Source organism: Hemitrygon akajei, chromosome 23 (genome assembly GCF_048418815.1).
Source record: "Hemitrygon akajei chromosome 23, sHemAka1.3, whole genome shotgun sequence".
In the NCBI taxonomy this organism is placed as follows: domain Eukaryota; kingdom Metazoa; phylum Chordata; class Chondrichthyes; order Myliobatiformes; family Dasyatidae; genus Hemitrygon; species Hemitrygon akajei.
This window is the reverse complement of record NC_133146.1, coordinates 55,537,940-55,556,705: the sequence shown is the minus strand read 5'-3', so window position 1 is coordinate 55,556,705 and position 18,766 is coordinate 55,537,940. Positions and strand designations below refer to the sequence as shown.

At 41.8% G+C, this 18,766-nt stretch overlaps 1 protein-coding gene across 4 annotated transcripts in view; it reads right to left on the bottom strand.

The window, feature by feature from the left end:
• Positions 1 to 18,766, bottom strand: part of plpp4 (phospholipid phosphatase 4) — a 353,247-nt gene that overhangs the window by 245,498 nt on the left and 88,983 nt on the right. For all 4 annotated transcript variants that reach the window (XM_073027697.1, XM_073027698.1, XM_073027699.1 and 1 more), the window contains one exon: positions 3,346 to 3,454. In XM_073027697.1, the coding sequence (XP_072883798.1) occupies positions 3,346 to 3,454 (109 nt within the window). The remainder of the gene's footprint in view (positions 1 to 3,345; positions 3,455 to 18,766) is intronic.

Sequence of the window (18,766 nt, the reverse complement as noted above, 5' to 3'; positions counted from 1 at the left end):
ATAAGGAAGGCGGGCTCTGTCGTGGGCAAAGTACTGGAGAGTTTAACATCGGTAGCTGAGCGAAGGGCGCTGAGTAGGCTACGGTCAATTATGGAAAACCCTGAACATCCTCTACATAGCACCATCCAGAGACAGAGAAGCAGTTTCAGCGACAGGTTACTGTCGATGCAATGCTCCTCAGACAGGATGAAGAGGTCAATACTCCCCAATGCCATTAGGCTTTACAATTCAACTGCCAGGACTTAAGAACTTTTTTTTTTTTTTTTTTTTTTTTTTTAAAAGCTATTATTAATGCTTTTTGAGTTAGTGATTTAGATGCATATCATATTATTACTGAGTTAAGTATTGTATGTAATGAGTTTTTGCTACAACAAGTGTATGGGACATTGGAAAAAATGTTGAATTTCCCCATGGGGATGAATAAAGTATCTATCTATCTATCTATCTATCTATCTATCTATTCTTTTTTTTCTTGGTTTTGTGGCTCTCTGGAGAGGAAGAATTGCAGAATTGTACACTTTGATAATAAATGAACCTTTGAATCCTTTGAATTTATGTGTGTGTATATATATAGCAGATATATCTCTATCTAAGGAGGTGTAAGGCACTCCCTCCACCTGATAGCCTGCAGGTCACCCTTGGGCAAGGTGTAGCACCTGGTCAATATCACAAGTCCTGGTTATGTGACCACCGACACCAAGAAGACAATCTCTGAAGAGTATTGATTATGGCTGGGGCCATCCATTTTGTAAAGACCAGAAGTGTGACATGATCACCCAAGTCATACGGCACAGCACTATCATGAAAGCTGTCCTCAACCATTCCCTCTGTCTCCTATTAACAAGATGAATTTGCTTCTGAACAATGCATTGCAGCAGAACTTGCAGCTGTGACTCAAAGAGAATGAATAACTTTTGTTGGACAGAAGAAATGTCTGAAGGAAGGAGATCTGTATTTGGACATGTATTTAGAAGTCCTGTTGCCATGAATTCTATTATCTAACTTAACCTCTGCTGATGGATTTAATACTCATTTATACACAGTGACACAATTACAAAATCAATGCTCAGGTGCCCTAAAACTGCAAGCAAGGCCAGCAATCTGACCTTGCATGACTGTTGTACAACGGGGGAGCTCAAAAGGTAAGTAATTGTTTTCAATCCTGCACACATTGTCCATTTTCTTTTTGACTGTTTGAACTTAGTGAGTGGGAAATTAAGATTTTCTTTCTATCTGTTACAGATAATTTGCAGAAGAACCAAGCCATGCAATCTGACAGAGCTGGGAGAGTGATGATTACACAATTTGCAGTGGAAGTTAGAATTTAATTGTATTCTTAATAGACCACATTCTTGGAAGAATCAAATGGTCCAGTGTCTTTCACCCTTACAAAATTCACTCAGACAAAAGTAATTACTTTGTCTTAATTTTGAAAACTGTCAACAGTGACAGCACGAATCAGGTTTATTTAATCTCAGTACAGATCCCTGTGACTGTGAGCCCAAGGTCCAAAACAACTGTAAAACCAGAGACAAAGTGAGAGCTACAACTTCAATATGACCAGATGATAGGTAGCAGGGTAACAAAACAAAACTAAGTGTTAACCGTTAAATCAAATGACAGAAAATGTGTTATTCTAGAAGACCAGAGATTGGGAAAGTAGTCTAAAATTGGGGTCTGGGTTTTCACAAGTTAGGCTGATAGAAAGATAAGGGGTAACTTCTTCACTCAGAGGGTCGTGAGCATGTGGAATGAGCTGCCAGCACAAGTGGTGCATGAGAGCTTGATTTCAACATTTAAGAGTGGTTTGGATAGGTACATGGATAGTAGGGATATGGAAGGCTGTGGTCCTGGTGCAGGTCGATGGATGTGGGCAGCTTAAATGGTTTTGGCATGGACTAGATGGGTTGAAGGACCTATTTTTCTGCTGTACTTCTCTATGACTCTAAATCTGGAATATCGACTGGATGGCAGGAGAAAGATCTATTTTACTTTAATTGCTTGAAAACTTTATAGATAATAATAGAATTTTTGGGCAAAATTTGTTTAAATAACAATCCATAAGTATTGAAAAAAGAGTAAGAAGTCATATTTTGATTGCTTGAAATGTTTTTTGTTATTACACAGCTTTTGTAAAGTAGCACTTATATGAGAAGTAAATCCATTGCTTAATATCAGAACATCAGAGTGATTATCAAAGATTTTTGCCTGGTTGGTTGCACCTTTTTTCTATAAGAAAGGCACAATAGGTAAACAATCAGTTTAGCTTAAAGGGTGAAAATATGTAAAAATGCAGGACCACACAGCTGAAAAAGTCTTTTATCAGACAAATGGATGATTGGTGATTTTTTTATGTCAGCCATTACTCAGTTGGAAGTACCCTTGTATCCATCTCATACCCATAGACCTGAGCACTAATATCTAGGCTGTTATATCAGCAGGGAACTAAGAAAATGGTGCACTTCTATTTATGGTGCAATGCCAAACCAAGGTCTCATTGTCGTTTGGACTGGACTTTAAAAATGTAGTCTCACAATTTTGAAGAACAGCAGAATTTCTCACCAATAGTCGTGTAGTTCAGGGGTTCCCAACCTGGTCTCCATAGAGCTTTCAGTTAATAGTTAGGGTCCATGGCATAAAAATGTTTGCGACCCTCTGGTGAAGGTATTACCTCAGAAAATAACATTAAAACCTTAATCTATCCTGTGATTTTCAGATTGATGTTTGTGGGAGCTTGCCATGTACAAATTCCTTGTTTTACCCTAACACAACAGTGACTGCATTTCAAAGATTTGCTGGCTGCAAAATACTTCAGGGCTGCCTGCAGGTTAACAAATCATTCTGAAGTCAGTCACACCCATAGAAATTTGAGGATCTCTCTGTTAATGAAAGATTGATAATAATGCATCACTGCCATTTATTCTGGGTCACTTCTTGACTTTGTCCTCCTTTTTGCCAAGAAAATTTAATGATCATTGGGAAAATATCATTGAAACGATCATCCAACTGGTTAAGTTATTGATTGCAGAATTGAGTTTCGCACTCTGTGGAATATGATATGCTGGATGCCAGAGTACAAAGTTGGAAATTACTCCTGCAGTCTCTGAGGTCTGTGTCAAACTTTTTATTGTATATGGTTTGGCTCTTCTGCTGTTAAGCGTATTGATTGGCAATACTGCAGATTTCAATAAAAAAAACATTTCCACAGCAGAAAAAGGAAGTAATTTATTATGCTATTAATAGGGGCCAAATTATTTTGACGCCTTGCAGAACAATCACGCTTGAATCACTATAATTTGGTGGTACTCCAATTGTCTGCTGTTAAAAATCAAGTATTATACTTACAAACATTATCCGAGTAGGTATGTGATCTGACTGCACAATGGGATTCTTGTACAGCCAAATCTCTTCAGGCTGAATAACTCGTTGGAAAGGGTCCAGAAATTCCGTGAAACTGTGGAGAAAAAAATGAAGACGAGGTTATATCTGGAAGGTTTTATCAGCAGGAATTGAAAGCTGAAGTACCATTCCATTACATGAAGATTTAAGATCCTATTTCACCTAAGATGAACGCGTAGGAACAAAGTGCATCTAAAGTCAGGATTGACTACCTGTGTTGACTATGGTTTTTAAGCAAGATTCTGCATTTCATTTTTCCAAGATCCCCTTCAGCACAGAGCATCCTAATAATATTAAAAACCAGCAAGAAGTTTGAATATGTAAACACAAGCGATTGTGCAGATGCTGGAAATCCAGAGGGACTCAGCAGGTCAGGCAGCATCAATGGAAATCAATAAATGTCAATGTTTTGGGCCAAGACCCTTCATCAGGACTCAGTTTGAATAAGCCACTCCTTGTGGTGCCCCAAAGGAAAGCTAAATAAATCAAGGTGGACCATTAATGATCAAATAGCTTTTGTTTCTGTTTTATGATTTGGCTGCTTCCTTTTCAGTAGGACAGATTGCAGCAGGAATCTTTACACCACAAGACCATAAGATATAGGAGCAGAATTAGGCCATTTGGCCCATCGAGTCTGCTCTGCCAGTCCACCATGGCTGATCTAGTGTTCCTTTCAGCCCCAATCTCCTGCCTTCTCCCTGTATCCCTTCATGCCCTGACCAATCAAGAATCTATTAACCTCTGCCTTAAATCTGCATACAGTCTTAGCCCTCACAGCTGCCTGTGGCAAAGAATTCCAGATTCACCAATCTCTGCCTGAACAAATTCCACCACATCTCCATTCTAAATGGACATCCTTCTATTCTGAGGCTGTGTCCTCTGATCTTGGACTCTCATACCATAGGAAACATCCTCTCCACATTCACTCTATCAAGGCCTTTCACCATTTAATAGGTCACCTCTCATTCTTTTGAATTCTAGTAAACACAGGACCAAAGCCATCAAACGCTCTTCATATGACAAGCCATCCAATCCTTAGCTTTATCTGTAAAATAACTTCTGGGGGGCAAGGTTATAATGCATGTTTGAACCTGAGGCTGATACCTGGTTCGAGCCAGCAGCACTTGGGTTGTTAACAAACTTTTTTTTTTCAGTCAGAAGATAGTGGCTTGCCTGCCATTCCAGACACTCAAACAAGTACTGTATAGTGCAGCACTCAGACAGCACAGATGTCATCTTCCAACTGAGAGGTTAAAGCAAGACTGAATCTTCCATCCCAGGTGAAGATAACATATCAAATAGCATGATTTCCTTGGCATTTGGCTAATATCTTCCTCTTAACCTCTCACACAAATTCAATAAGACCAAGGAGCTGATTGTAGAATTCAGGAGAGGGAAACGAGAGGTCCGTGAGCCAGTAATCATCGGAGGATCTGAGGTGGAGAGGGACAGTAAATTTAAATTCCTGCGTGTCACTATCTCAGAGGTCCTGTCCTGGACCCAACATATAAATATTATTGCAAAGAAAGCACGACAGCACCTCTATTTCCTCAGGAGTCTGCGGAAGTTTGCAATATAATTGAGAACCTTGGCAAACTTCTAAAGATGTGTGGTGGAAAGTGTGCTGACTGGCTGCATTATGGCCTGGTCTGGGAACAGCAATGTCTTTGAGCGGGAAATCCTAGAAAGGACAGTGAATTCAGCCCTGTACATCACGGGTAAAACCCTTCCAACCATTGAGCACATCTACATGAAATGTTGCCGTAGAAAAAGAGCATCCAACATCAGAGACCCCCACCTCTGAGGCCATGCCCTTTTCTCACTGCTGCCATCAGGTAGAAGGTAGAAGAGCCCCAGGACTCTCACCACCAGGATCATGAACAATTACTACCCCTCAACCATCAGGCTCTTGAACAAAAAGGAATTGCTAGACTCATTTAAGGAGTCTGTTATGTTGTTATTTCATGCTCATTATTTATTGCTATTTATTTATATCTGCATTTGCACAGTTTGTTTACAGTTCCTGATGTTTACAATTTACGGTTACTATTCTGTAGATTTGTTAAGTATGACCGCAGAAAAAGAATCTCAATGCCGTATGTGGTGACATATATGTACTCTGATAATAAATTCACTTTGAATTTTGAACTTTGACCAACACCTCAAAAGATTGCCACTGTAGTATAATGGTTAGCGTGACGATATTACAGCTTGGGGCTTCAAAGTTTGAAGTTCAATCCTGGCATCTCTTGTTAGGAGATTGTACGTCGTCCTCATGGAATGCATGTGTTTTCTCTGGGGGATCCAAAGACATATTGTTGGTAGGTTAATTGGTCATTGTAAATTGTTCCATGATTTGGCTAGGGTTAAATCGGGGGTTGCTGGGTGGTGCAGTTTGAAGAGCCAGAAGGGCCTATTCTGTGCCTTATCTCTAAATAAATTAAATTAATTAATTAAAAAAGATTACCTGGTCGCTATCATAATGCTTTTATGGGAGCCTGATGTGAGCACATTTTGTATATCAGTAACTGTTACTGGATTTCCCAATTTTCTTTGTTTGCTAGCCAGTGCTTTAGAATATCTTGCAATCATAAAGTACCCTACTGAAGTGAATGAACAGTTATAGAAATATTCAAAAGAGAAAAGTGGATTAGCTTTATCCGTCACATGTACATCAAAACCTACAAAAACAAAGGGGGTGGGTTCAGCTGCGGCAGGCGGAAACCCTCTGAACAAGCAGCAAAAGAGCAATAGCCAACAGGTCGAGCAGCAGCTGTGGGGCGAGAAACTAAATTAATGATTCATTTTGTGATAATGGGGGAGAAAGGTAAATACATTTTAAAATGCAAAAGGAGGGGGGGGGGAGACAAAGGACAAAAAAGGAAGGACCATGATTTGTTGAAGGGCAGAAGAGGTTTAAAGCTTGATGGAGTTGGCAAAAAGAGGGAGGGTAAGTGAATAACACAGAAAGACACAAATAGGAGCAGAAAAATAAATGGCTGAAATTGCTAGATGAAGAGGGAGGGGAGCATTCATGTGCCTCTTTTTTTTCTTAGACCAGGGGTTCCCAACCTCGGGTCCACAGGGTCCTTGGCATAAAAACAACTGGGAACCCCTGTCATAAACTGTGAAAACTGAGTAACCCAATAAGCACTGCAAATTATGAACCAACGTTGTATTGCTTGGAGCTTTTGAACATTGGTGAGATGGTGGCTGTAATTAGACTGCTTGGTGCAAAGCTGAAATATTGAGAGTGAATTCAACTATAGCACAGCAAAGGGGGGGGAAGAGAGAGAGAGAGAGAGAGATGATAGAATTCTATATTGCTCATGCTCACATTCACACTCACATACTGACACATATAATCCCTTCGTTGCCCCGACTATGTATGAAAACTATAGTCATTTTGCCATCATTTTCCAAACAAATATATTTCTGGGTGACTAATTTGTCCATACTAATTCTGCTCCAAGACTTTTGCAGGCCTTTGTGAAAATATATTTGTCAGATCCCTTTTTGAATGTGCACTAAACATTGCAAAACTTAACAAAGGACAGCTCTACACATCAATGGGAGACAACGACCAGACCTGGAGACAATCTACAAAGTTCGGTGCCTACAGCACGCTCAGAACATTGTTACAGACCCATCCAATCCCAGACACATTGCATCCTTATGCCATCAGTTTTGGAGATACAAAATCACCTTAGTGAAGGCAGTAAGACTGAAATACAGCTTCTTCCTGAAGGCTGTTGTGCAGCTGTATAATGCTACACTCCAGCTTGACAATGGTCTTTGAGTATTATGGACTATCAAAGTCACTCGTTGCATGTAAATATGGGATTTAAAAAAAAATTAGCTGTACTGCGTGAATTGTAAATATTTGTTTTACATGGACTGAAGTAGCGTCGCAATCCCTTTGTCTTGAGCAATTACAATAATGTTCTATTCTATTCAAAACTGAATTGGATGATAATACACAGATGCTGGAAATCCAGATATAAATGGAAAAGCTAGAAGCACTTAGCAGCTCAGGTAGCATTCTTCCAGGTCAATAAGCCTTCATCAGACCAGGAAAAGGTGAGAAAGGAAGCAAGTTTAAAATTGTAGAGATAGGAAAGAGTGAAGAGAACAAAAGGAATGCTTGTGATAAGATTCAGGCCAAAATTATAAAGGTAACAACCACTTTTAAAATCAACAATTGGGGACAAGAAAGAAACATACAACAAATTGAAATAAAAAGATTTGGCCACATCTGTGGAGAGAGACGGTAAGAAGTATGAAGTTTGAATGGCTGCAGTGCTCCCAGATGAAGGATGAACTTTAAACTCATCATTGTTATCATTTCAGAGAACCTGTCCTGGGATCAGCACGTAATTGTCATTACAAAGAAAGCATAGCAGCATTTCTATTTTCTTAGGAGTTTGTGAAGCTTCAGCATAACATCTAAAATCTTGACAAACTTCCATAGATGTGTGATAGAGAGTATATTGATTGGTTGCATCATGGCCTGGTATGGAAAGACCAATGTCCTTGAACATAAAATCCTACAAAATGTAGTGGATACAGCCCAGTCCATTACAGGTAAACTCCTCCCCACCATTGAGCACATCTATGTGGAGCAGTAACCATCATCAAGGTCCCCACCATCAAGGCCATGCTGTCTTCTTGCTGTTGCCATCAAAAATGTTTGTTCGGGAGCCTCCGGACGTAAACCACCAGGTTCAAGAACAGTTGGTACCCCTCAGTCATCAGGCTCCAGAACAAGAGGGAATAACTTCATTCAACTTCACTTGTCCCATCACTGAACTGTTCGACAAGCTGTGAACTCACTTTCAGGGACACCATCTCATGTTCTTGATGTTTATTGCTTATTTATTTATTATTTTTATTTTTTTCTCAGCTCAAGCTGGTAGAACCTGAGGTATGGCCATAGGTAAGCACACTCATTTCTCAATTGCTAAGAACTTGTGGACTGTCCAAGTGATGTTTAGTATTGTGGCTTTCTGGAGATCTACTAAGTATTGCTGTGTAGACCTTAATGTTTAAAGCTATTGTGCAGTGCCTTTGGCAAAGTACCAATTGTAGGTATTACTATCGAGACAATCCCTTTTCATGTTCCATTGTCTCTCAATTTCCTCTTTTAATTCAGCATTGCTCTGGTGTTTGTCACTTATTGAATTCTGAATGTTATATGTGCTTGGAATGGCTACCTGTAAATCTACTAAATAAGTTGTTCTTGCTTCTTTATCCTGTAACATTATATCCCGACAGTTATTATGGATTGTCCTATCCGTAATAATGGATTGGTTGTAATATAATTTGTAGGACTCTGACTCTGAAACTGGATCAGGCTTGTATTTATGCTAAGGTATATTGTCTTTTATAAATTTGCATTTTAAAGGAAGATCTTGGTGAATGATATTTACCAGTTCATTGTGCCCGTGTAAGTAATCTGGTTGGGTTAAACTGCTGCAGGATTCCGTAATGCTTTGGATTGTTTCTGGTTTCCCAAAGCACTTTCTGCTTTTATCATCTTGAATTTGTTGTGTTTTTATTATATATTTTTGATCATTTTTATGTTAACCACTTGGTCCTTTATTACCACAAGGAATTCTTCTGTCTCTGGGAAGAGGTCTCCAACTCTGAGCCAGGAATTCGACGTTTCCTTGCTGACGTCAAGTCTGTTCAGATTGTGGGAATGTCTTCCATGGAGGGTCATGCTCTCCCATTGGTTAACTTTTCTTTCTACAATGATTATCTCTTTATATTTTTTGTGTTGTGCTTTCACTTAAGTTTAGTGGTGTGTACTTCTGATCAGAATTGCATATGCTCATGTGGAGTGCTCAATCCTGTTTTTGTTGATGAAAATATGTCCTCAAAGTTTTATCTGACTGTTGTGTAAATATTTTATGTCTGTTATTCCTCTTTCTCCTGTCTGAGGTAGTGTCAATCTAAGTGTGTTTGAGCATGCATAGTGTTATTTTTCTTTGTAATTTTCCAGGCCAGTTTCAGACCAAGATATTATGCCAAGAGAATACGTTAGTATGGGTATAGCCAAAGTGTTCATTGCCTTTGTTAGATTTTTACCTTTGAGCTCTGTTTGGCAGATTTTCTTGAAGTAAATTCTGTCTAAAGTTTTCCTTCTATCGCACTATGATCTGTTTTCTTTGCTTGTTGATATCCCAGATACTTAAATGTTTCATGTTCATCCATCAGTTGTACTGTATGATGCTGCTCTGCTTTGTATTCTGCTAGCTGAATACTTGGTCCAAAGTTCATGTTTATATCTTTAGAAAACAGCTCTACCACTTGAATAAATTGCTTTACTGATGAAGGTGCATGTAATTTCAAATTGTCCATATATAGAAGGTGTGTCAAGGTGTGATTCCGTTTGTTTTTGGTTGCATTGTTTGTTTGGTTGTTATTATTATTATCATCATTTCTTTGTATTGGCACAGTTCTTTGTCTTTCGCACATTGATTATTTGCCCATCCTGTTGGGTGCAGTCTTTCATTGATTCTTTTGTTGTCCTTGTATTTACTGTGAATGCCTACAAGAAAATGAATCTCAAGGTTGTATATGGTAACATATACTGTGTGTACCTTGATAATAAATTCACTTTGAACTTTAAGTGCTGTTCCTCAAGCTCATGTTTGACATTATTGGAGCAATTGCTTAGGCTGATGATAGAGAGGTCAGAGTAGGAAATGGAACTAGAATTAAAGTGACAGACGACTGGAAGCTTAGGACTTCCAGAATGGACTTAATGGAGATGTGTCAGGAACGGGGCCAGATGGACCCAAACGCAGGACGCAGACACTACAGCACTAGGGGGAGGACAGGATGGGGATGCCATGGCATTTAAGGGTAGAGCTGGGGTTCAGGTAGATAGAGTGTCAGGCAGGCAGAGCGGAGCAGGCTCCCGGAGTTCAGGCAAGCAGAGCGCAGCGGGCTCCCGGAGTTCAGGCAGGCAGAGCGGAGCGGGCTCCCGGAGTTCAGGCAGGTGGAGCGGAGCGGGCTCCTGGAGTTCAGGCAGGCGGAGCGGAGCGGGCTCCCGGAGTTCAGGCAGGCAGAGCGGAGCGGGCTCCCCGAGTTCGAGTTCAGGTAGACAGGCTCCCGGGGTTCAGGCAGGCAGGCAGACAGGTCCCCGGGGTTCAGGTAGGCAGGTCTAGGTGACTAGATAAGCTGGTGGAGAGCCCTCCCTGGGCAGGCCGCATATATCCCGGGTAGGGCTGCTTCCCAGGTGGAAACACCGGAGGCCAGGGCACGACGCGAACCCCTAGGCGAGTGTGGGGCACAATCCCAGGGTTCAGGCGGAAAAGGAGGACGGGGCAGAACCACCGCTGGGCAGCGGCAGACCGGCCGGACCTGCCCGATGGCGGCAAGGGGTAGGAGTGGGCATAGGTCCAGGGTGACCAACACAACAGTCATGATAGCAGGAAAATCGGGACAGGCCGGCAGACAGCGCGACCGCGCGAACAAAACAAACGAGCGGAGAAGTGGGACCAGCGCATGGGAAGAAAGGTGGGCGAGAGGACCAACCTGGCAGTACTGGTACGGGGCAGAGAAGCATGATGAGGAGTGGATCTGAGCCCGGGCGGGATAACAGAATGCAGAGAAGAGTTCGGAGCCGGCGGAGAAACAGGAAACAGAACAAAATGACCACCCGCCTGGTCCCAATCCCAAGGCCCCTTATAAACACCTGCAGCTCAATGAGTCACAGGTGTGCCTCCTTGAGCCAGGAGGGTCCTAACTAGTTCACGGGTGACGGGAGGGACAACTGCAGGACCCGGAGTCCGGAGCCCTCGGACCGGATCGAGACCCGGAACGCGGATTCCGGACTGGACCGGACCCTGACAAGATGTTCAACAAAGCAAACACCCAATCTGTGTTCAACTTCTCTGATGTAGTGGAGGTTATATTGTGATCACAGAATGTAATATATTTAAGTTGGACATTTTTTTCTTTTTTTTTAACTGTGGTTTTTATTTTAAAATGTTGTTTTAATTTGCACCATATCACAAATACTCTCTCTGTTTTCGCCACTCCGACCTTTCCTACAACTTATAAAACTATTTTTCTCACTTTGTTTGCAGCTCGGTTGAAGCATCCTTGACCTGAAACATTGACTCTATTTTTGTCCCTTTGATGCTGCTCGACCTGCTGTGTACTTTCAGCCTTACACGTATCTGTTAAAATGAATGAGGATCTCGTTCATGTATTGTGGCTGTGACACAGCTGGCTCTAGCATTCATTGTTAACTAATTGCAAAACCTTTCTAAACAGTTCTCCCTTAAATAAATGCTCCTGTAAAATAAACTTTTGTTTTGAGAGTATGCTACCCTCTCAACTGATTGATAGGGTGTAATTTTAAGAACACATTTCGATCAACATATATTTCTTTGTCTTTCATACACTTTGATTCCCACAATGTTTTGAATATCTCAGGTTAGTTACAGTCAGCAAGCTGAATGCTTCTAAGACATTTGATAAAATTAGGGAAGTGACTGAACGTGATTCTGTGTTTAACATATCTATTTTTCAATTAAACCAAAAGAATTAAATTCCAAAAGAATGAATCCACATGCACAAAGCTCTATTAATGGCATTCTTAGAATTAATTGCCAGAAGCATATCGATAATAATAAACACAAGAGATTCTGGAGATACTGCAAATCCAGAGCAACACACATAAAATGCTGAAGGAACTCAGCAGGTCAGGCAGCAGCTATCGAAATGAATAAACAGTTGACATTTCGGGACTGGAAAGGAAGGGGGAAAACGTTAGAATAGAAACATAGAAACATAGAAAATGGGTGCAGGAGTAGGCCATTCGGCCCTTCAAGCCTGCACCGCCATTCAGTATGATCATGGCTGATTGTCCAACTCAGAACCCTGTACCTGCTTTCTCTCCATACCCCCTGATCCCTTTAGCCACAAGGGCCGTATCTAACTTCCTCTTAAATATAGCCAATGAACCAGCCTCAACTGTTTCCTGTGGCAGAGAATTCCACAGATTCACCACTCTCTGTGTAAAGAAGTTTTTCCTCATCTCGGTCCTAAAAGGCTTCCCCATTATCCATAAACTGTGACCCCTCGTTCTGGACTTCCCCAACATCGGAAACAATCTTCCTGCATCTAGCCTGTCCAATCCCTTTAGAATTTTATACGTTTCAATAAGACCCCCCCTCTATCTTCTAAATTCCAGTGAGTATAAGCCTAGTCGATCCAGTCTTTCTTCATATGAAAGTCCTGCCATCCCAGGAATCAATCTGGTGAACCTTCCCTGTACTCTCTCTATGGCAAGAATGTCTTTCCTCCGATTAGGGGACCAAAACTGCACACAATATTCTAGGTGCGGTCTCACCAAGGCCTTGTACAACTGCAGTAGAACCTCCCTGCTCCTGTACTCAAATCCTTTTGCTATGAATGCCAACATACCATTTGCCTTTTTCACTGCCTGCTGAACCTGCATGCCCACCTTCAATGACTGGTGTACAATGACACCCAGGTCTTGTTGCATCTCCCCTTTTCCTAATCGGCCACCAATCAGATAATAATCTGTTTTCCTGTTCTTGCAACCAAGGTGGATAACTCAAATTTATCCACATTAAATTGCATCTGCCATGAATTTGCCCACTCACCTAACCTATCCAAGTCACCCTGTATCCTTTTAGCATCCTCCTCACAGCTAACACCGCCGCCCAGCTTCGTGTCATCCACAAACTTGGAGATGCTGCATTTAATTCCCTCATCTAAATCATTAATATATATTGTAAACAACTGGGGTTCCAGCACTGAGCCTTGTGGTACCCCACTAGTCACTGCCTGCTATTCTGAAAAGGTCCCGTTTACTCCCACTCTTCGTTTCCTGTCTGCCAACCAATTCTCTATCCACATCAATACCATACCCCCAATACTGTGTGCTTTAAGTTTGCACACTAATCTCCTGTGTGGGACCTTGTCAAAAGCCTTTTGAAAATCTAAATATACCACATCCACTGGCTCTCCCCTATCCACTCTACTAGTTACATCTTCAAAAAATTCTATAAGATTCGTCAGACATGATTTTCCTTTCACAAATCCATGCTGACTTTGTCCGATGATTTCACCTCTTTCCAAATGTGCTGTTATCACATCTTTGATAACCGACTCTAGCATTTTCCCCACCACCGATGTCAGACTAACCGGTCTATAATTCCCCAGTTTCTCTCTCCCTCCTTTTTTAAAAAGTGGGGTTACATTAGCCACCCTCCAGTCCTCAGGAACTACTCCAGAATCTAAGGAGTTTTGAAAAATTATCACTAATGCATCCACTATTTCTTGGGCTACTTCCTTAAGCACTCTGGGATGCAGACCATCTGGCCCTGGGGATTTATCTGCCTTTAAACCCTTCAATTTACCTAACACCACTTCCCTACTAACATGTATTTCCCTCAGTTCCTCCATTTCACTAGACCCTCGGTCCCTTACTATTTCCGGAAGATTATTTATATCCTCCTTAGTGAAGGCAGAACCAAAGTAGTTATTCAATTGGTCTGCCATGTCTTTGTTCCCTATGATTAATTCACCTGTTTCTGACTGTAAAGGACCTACATTTGTCTTGACCAATCTTTTTCTTTTCACATATCTATAAAAGCTTTTACAGTCAGTTTTTATGTTCCCTGCCAGCTTTCTCTCATAATCTTTTTTCCCTTTCCTAATTAAGCCCTTTGCCCTCCTCTGCTGGTCTCTGAATTTCTCCCAGTCCTCAGGGGTGCCACTTTTTTTTGCTAATTTATATGTTTCTTCTTTGGACTTGATACTATCCCTAACTTCCCTTGTCAGCCACGGGTGCACTACCTTCCCTGGTTTATTCTTTTGCCAAACTGGGATGAACAATTGTTGTAGTTCATCCATGCGATCTTTAAATGCTTGCCATTGCATATCCACCGTCAACCCTTTAAGTATCATTTGCCAGTCTATCTTAGCTAATTCACGTCTCATACCTTCAAAGTTACCCTTCTTTAAGTTCAGAACCTTTGTTTCTGAATTAACTAGGTCACTCTCCATCTTAATGAAGAATTCCACCATATTATGGTCACTCTTACCCAAGGGGCCTTGCACGACAAGATTGCTAACTAACCCTTCCTCATTGCTCAATACTCAATCTAGAATGGCCTGCTCTCTAGTTGGTTCCTTGACATGTTGGTTCAGAAAACCATCCCGCACACATTCCAAGAAATCCTCTTCCTTGGCACCCTTACCAATTTGGTTCACCCAATCTATATGTAGATTGAAGTCACCCATTATAACTACTGTTCCTTTATTGCACGCATTTCTAATTTCCTGTTTAATACCATCCCCAACCTCCCTACTACTGTTAGGTGGCCTGTACACAACTCCCACCAGCATTTTTTGCCCCTTAGTGTTATGCAGCTCTACCCATATCGATTCCACATCCTGCAGGTTAATGTCCTTCCTTTCTATCATGTTAATCTCCTCTCTAACCAGCAATGCTACCCCACCTCCTTTTCTTTCCTGTCTATCCCTCCTGAATATTGAATATCCCTGGATGTTGAGCTCCCATCCTTGGTCACCCTGGATGAATAATAAGGTGGAGGTGGGTGGAGGAGAAAGAAGATTTTATTTATTTATTTATTAAGATACAGGATGGAATAGAGCCTTCTGGTCCTTCGAGCCACGCCGCCCAGCAAACCCCTGATTTAATCACGGGACAATTTACAATGACCAATTAACCTACTGACCAGAGGGTCTCTGGACTGTGGGAGGACACCAGACCACCGGAGGAAACCCACACGGGAAAGGAGAGAACGGATGAGTTCCTTACAGGCAGCTACGGGAATCGAACCTGCGTCACTGGTATTGTAAAGCGTTGTGCTAACCACTATGCTGCCATGCCACCTAGCTAGAAGGTGATAGGTGAAGCCAGGTGGGTAGGAAAGATATTGATAACAAACTTTAAAAAGGTTTGAAATGAATAGAACCAAACATTAGACAAGATTTCTTGTGAACTATAAATATAATACTGCTGATTGCTCATCTCCCTCCTAGTCAAATGTTACTACACGGTTATTGTTAATGAACTTACATAAGACAGAGTTTTTAAATTTTAATCAAAAACAGGAGAAAGGGCAAAGGAATCATTCCACTGTTTAGGCAGGGCAGAATAATAGTAATGGTGTTCAGTTTTCTGCTGATTACAAGACCCATGTCTATGGCTGGAGTTAATGTTGCAGGAAAAATTGTAAAGTAATTTGCAAACTTGCAGAAGTAAGCCAAACTAAAGTGAAAAGATTCTCATTATACTTTCCTACTCAGCTAAAAATAGAACTCTAGCTAAAGTATTCATGCATTCCACTTATCTATCTATTTAAGGTACTGTGCAAAAGTCTTAGGTGTGCACACACGCGTGCACTCTCTCTCTCTCTCGCTCTCTCTCTCCCTCCCTCCCTCCCTCCCTAAGACTTTTGTATAGTACTGTAGCTATTTTATGTCTTGCACTGTACTGTTGCCATAAAAAAGCTATTTCATGACATATGAGAGTGAAGATAAACCTGATCTTGATATGAGTCTCTATTGTGGACTGAGTGGGAAGAGGGAAGGGAGAGAGAAAGAGGGGGAAGGGAAGCACCAGAGAGACACTCTGTATTGATCAATAAACCAATATTTGCACTCAAATGTCCTTGCCTGGTGTCTCAGGGCTGGATGTGTCTGCACCCGTTCTCTGCCATCTGTCCAACACCCCTCCTGTGGGGCTCCAATCTTGCCAAGCCCAACATCCTTTGTTCCCACCAGATTTACAAACTCGCTCTCCACTCCATGTTGACAAATACAGTACTGTACAAAGGTCTTAGGTAGAGATAGATCATGGCAATAGACCCTTCCAGCTAGAAAGTCCACTTTGCCCAAATACACCCATGTGACTAATTAACCTAATAGCTGATATGTCTTTGGAATGTAGGAGGAAACCTACCCGGTCATTGGAAGAATGTACAAACTCCTTACAGAAAGCAGCAGAATTGAACGTGGTTCATTGGCACTCTAACAGTGTTATGCTAACTGTTATACTACAGTGATGACCAATATTATTTGTAAATAATATTCAACAATTTTAATCACATATGATTGTTGCCAATGAACAGATGAAATACCCCTTTGCCATTTCTTGACTATATTCACACAAATTCCAGAGAGTCATTCTGCCACCAGCCACGGTCCATTATAACACAGGAGGTGCTGAGTAATGAATGGAGCAACCTCCAAAGCCATTGAAAGGATCACTAAACTTAATATTTTATCAGTTACTTATCAAAGAGTATGGTGTATCCAGGGAGCAAAGGGGCTTGTTGTCGCCATCCTGGGGCAGCTCATTCACTTTTGACCCCCACCAGGACACTGAGCTCTCACCTGTGGTTCCATGTAGCTGTTTGCACGTGATAGTGGCCACACCCCGGTACACTGCTTCGACAGGCAGCCTAAACCAGGCAGCCTCATACCTGGGTGAGATAGGGACATGCTTGTCCTAGCATGCAAAGTCAGCTCCAGCGAACTGGGCGGATCAGATCTTCAGTGAGATCCAATGACCAGGAAGGCAGAACTGCAACGCTCCGTGGAGAGAGAAGGGCAGGACAAATCATAGGAAACGTCATGGTCCTGCACTGCAACCAGGAAGACCCCAGTCTGTGATACTTGTTTGCACCACTGGACTTGGACTTCCGAGGTCAAGAGAGTGGAACTGCCCCAGTGCAATGACTTTTCCACTTCAAAAACTCTACCACACAGATTTCCTTTCATCATCGGATACAATGGACAACCACCCATCACATACCCTAGCAACAGAACAAACTGAATTCCACATTTATAATGTGTAACCAAAAGGACAACTTCACTCAACGTCACCTCCACCATCACTGAAATGTTCCCACAACCTATGGACTCACTTTCAAGGACTCTTCATCTCATGCTCTTGATAATTGTTGTTTTTTCAGTATTATTATTTCTTTCTTTTTGTACTTGCATAGCCTGTTGTCTTTTGCGCACTGGTTGAATGCTCAGGTTGATGTGGTCCTTCATTGATTCTGTTATGGTTATTATTCAATAGATTTGTTGAGAATGTTCACAAGAAAATGAATCTCAGGGTTGTATACGGTGACATGTATCTACTTTGACAATAAATTTGCTTTGAACTTTGATCCACCTCCAAACTATACTAATAACGTACAATGTCAATATCTGCACTGATAGCCGAGAGTGGGAAATTGAGGATGTTATTTCTTTGTTATCTCTGCTTCCACACTCTGTCACCTGGTTGTTTCCAACCTCTGCCTGGCCGGGCTACAGTTATTTGGTATCTGAATGGAGAACCCAAAGAGTTAGATAATGGTGAGAGGAAGGCATGCAGAAGCAAATGGGAAGAGAGAGGTGTGAGGTCAACCAGAGAATAAAACATTAAAGCACTACCTTCTTTAATTAATCCTGTTGTCCCCACACCTGTCACATCTTTAGTAATGGCCACACTAGTAATAGTGAACACCATGGAAGGGTGAAGGGGTGAGGGGTCAGAGAGGGTGTAGTTAGGACACATAGCTTTTCACATGTGAGCAGAGGTAGATATCCTACAAGAGGGTGTGAATTCTGTCAGTGACTGATACGCAGTGTGTTGGGTGAAGCAACTGTTATGGCAAGATAGACGGTAATACGCCAAGCCGTAGGATGGGGATGTGAAACTTGTAGTGGTGCTTGGTGTATGCGGGGAGGCTAACCTGTATGTCACGCACATTTCCTGATTGATAGGGATTTTTAGTATGTGGATAATCAGGTTCTGTTGGGCAGATGGGGTTCATCAGCCATGCTTAGCAGCTCATCTAGGAGAAGGAAAACTGATCTCAGACCTCAACTGCCTTGTGTCTATACCCTCTCATGGAGAAGGATTTGGGAGTAAACACCAAGGAAAAATATGGAGTTGGAGTCCCTAAACAGTGCAATGTTGAGTTCAACACTGCCTGACAACTCCTGCAATGCCGCTGGTGCCAAACTGTATCGGTCTGTGCCGTTCCCTGGATTCGTCAGCTGCGTGGAGAGGGGGAAGCCTTTGCTTATATCAGCTTGTTCTACATATTGTACAGCTCCATATCGCGTAGGCAGTTAAGAAGCAATATCTATGGCCTGACCAATGGAGGGCCAGTCAACCAGGATCTTGCAGGGACCGGCATCTGAACATAGTTGTGCAGTTGGTGGGATGGATTTGTTTTAAGCTAGTAATCTTTCAGGAAATGGTCATTGATGGGAACATCAGGATAGTTAGCCAATTTCTAATTGATCTTCAGAAGATAGTTGTGTGTGTGCCACCATTGAACCACTG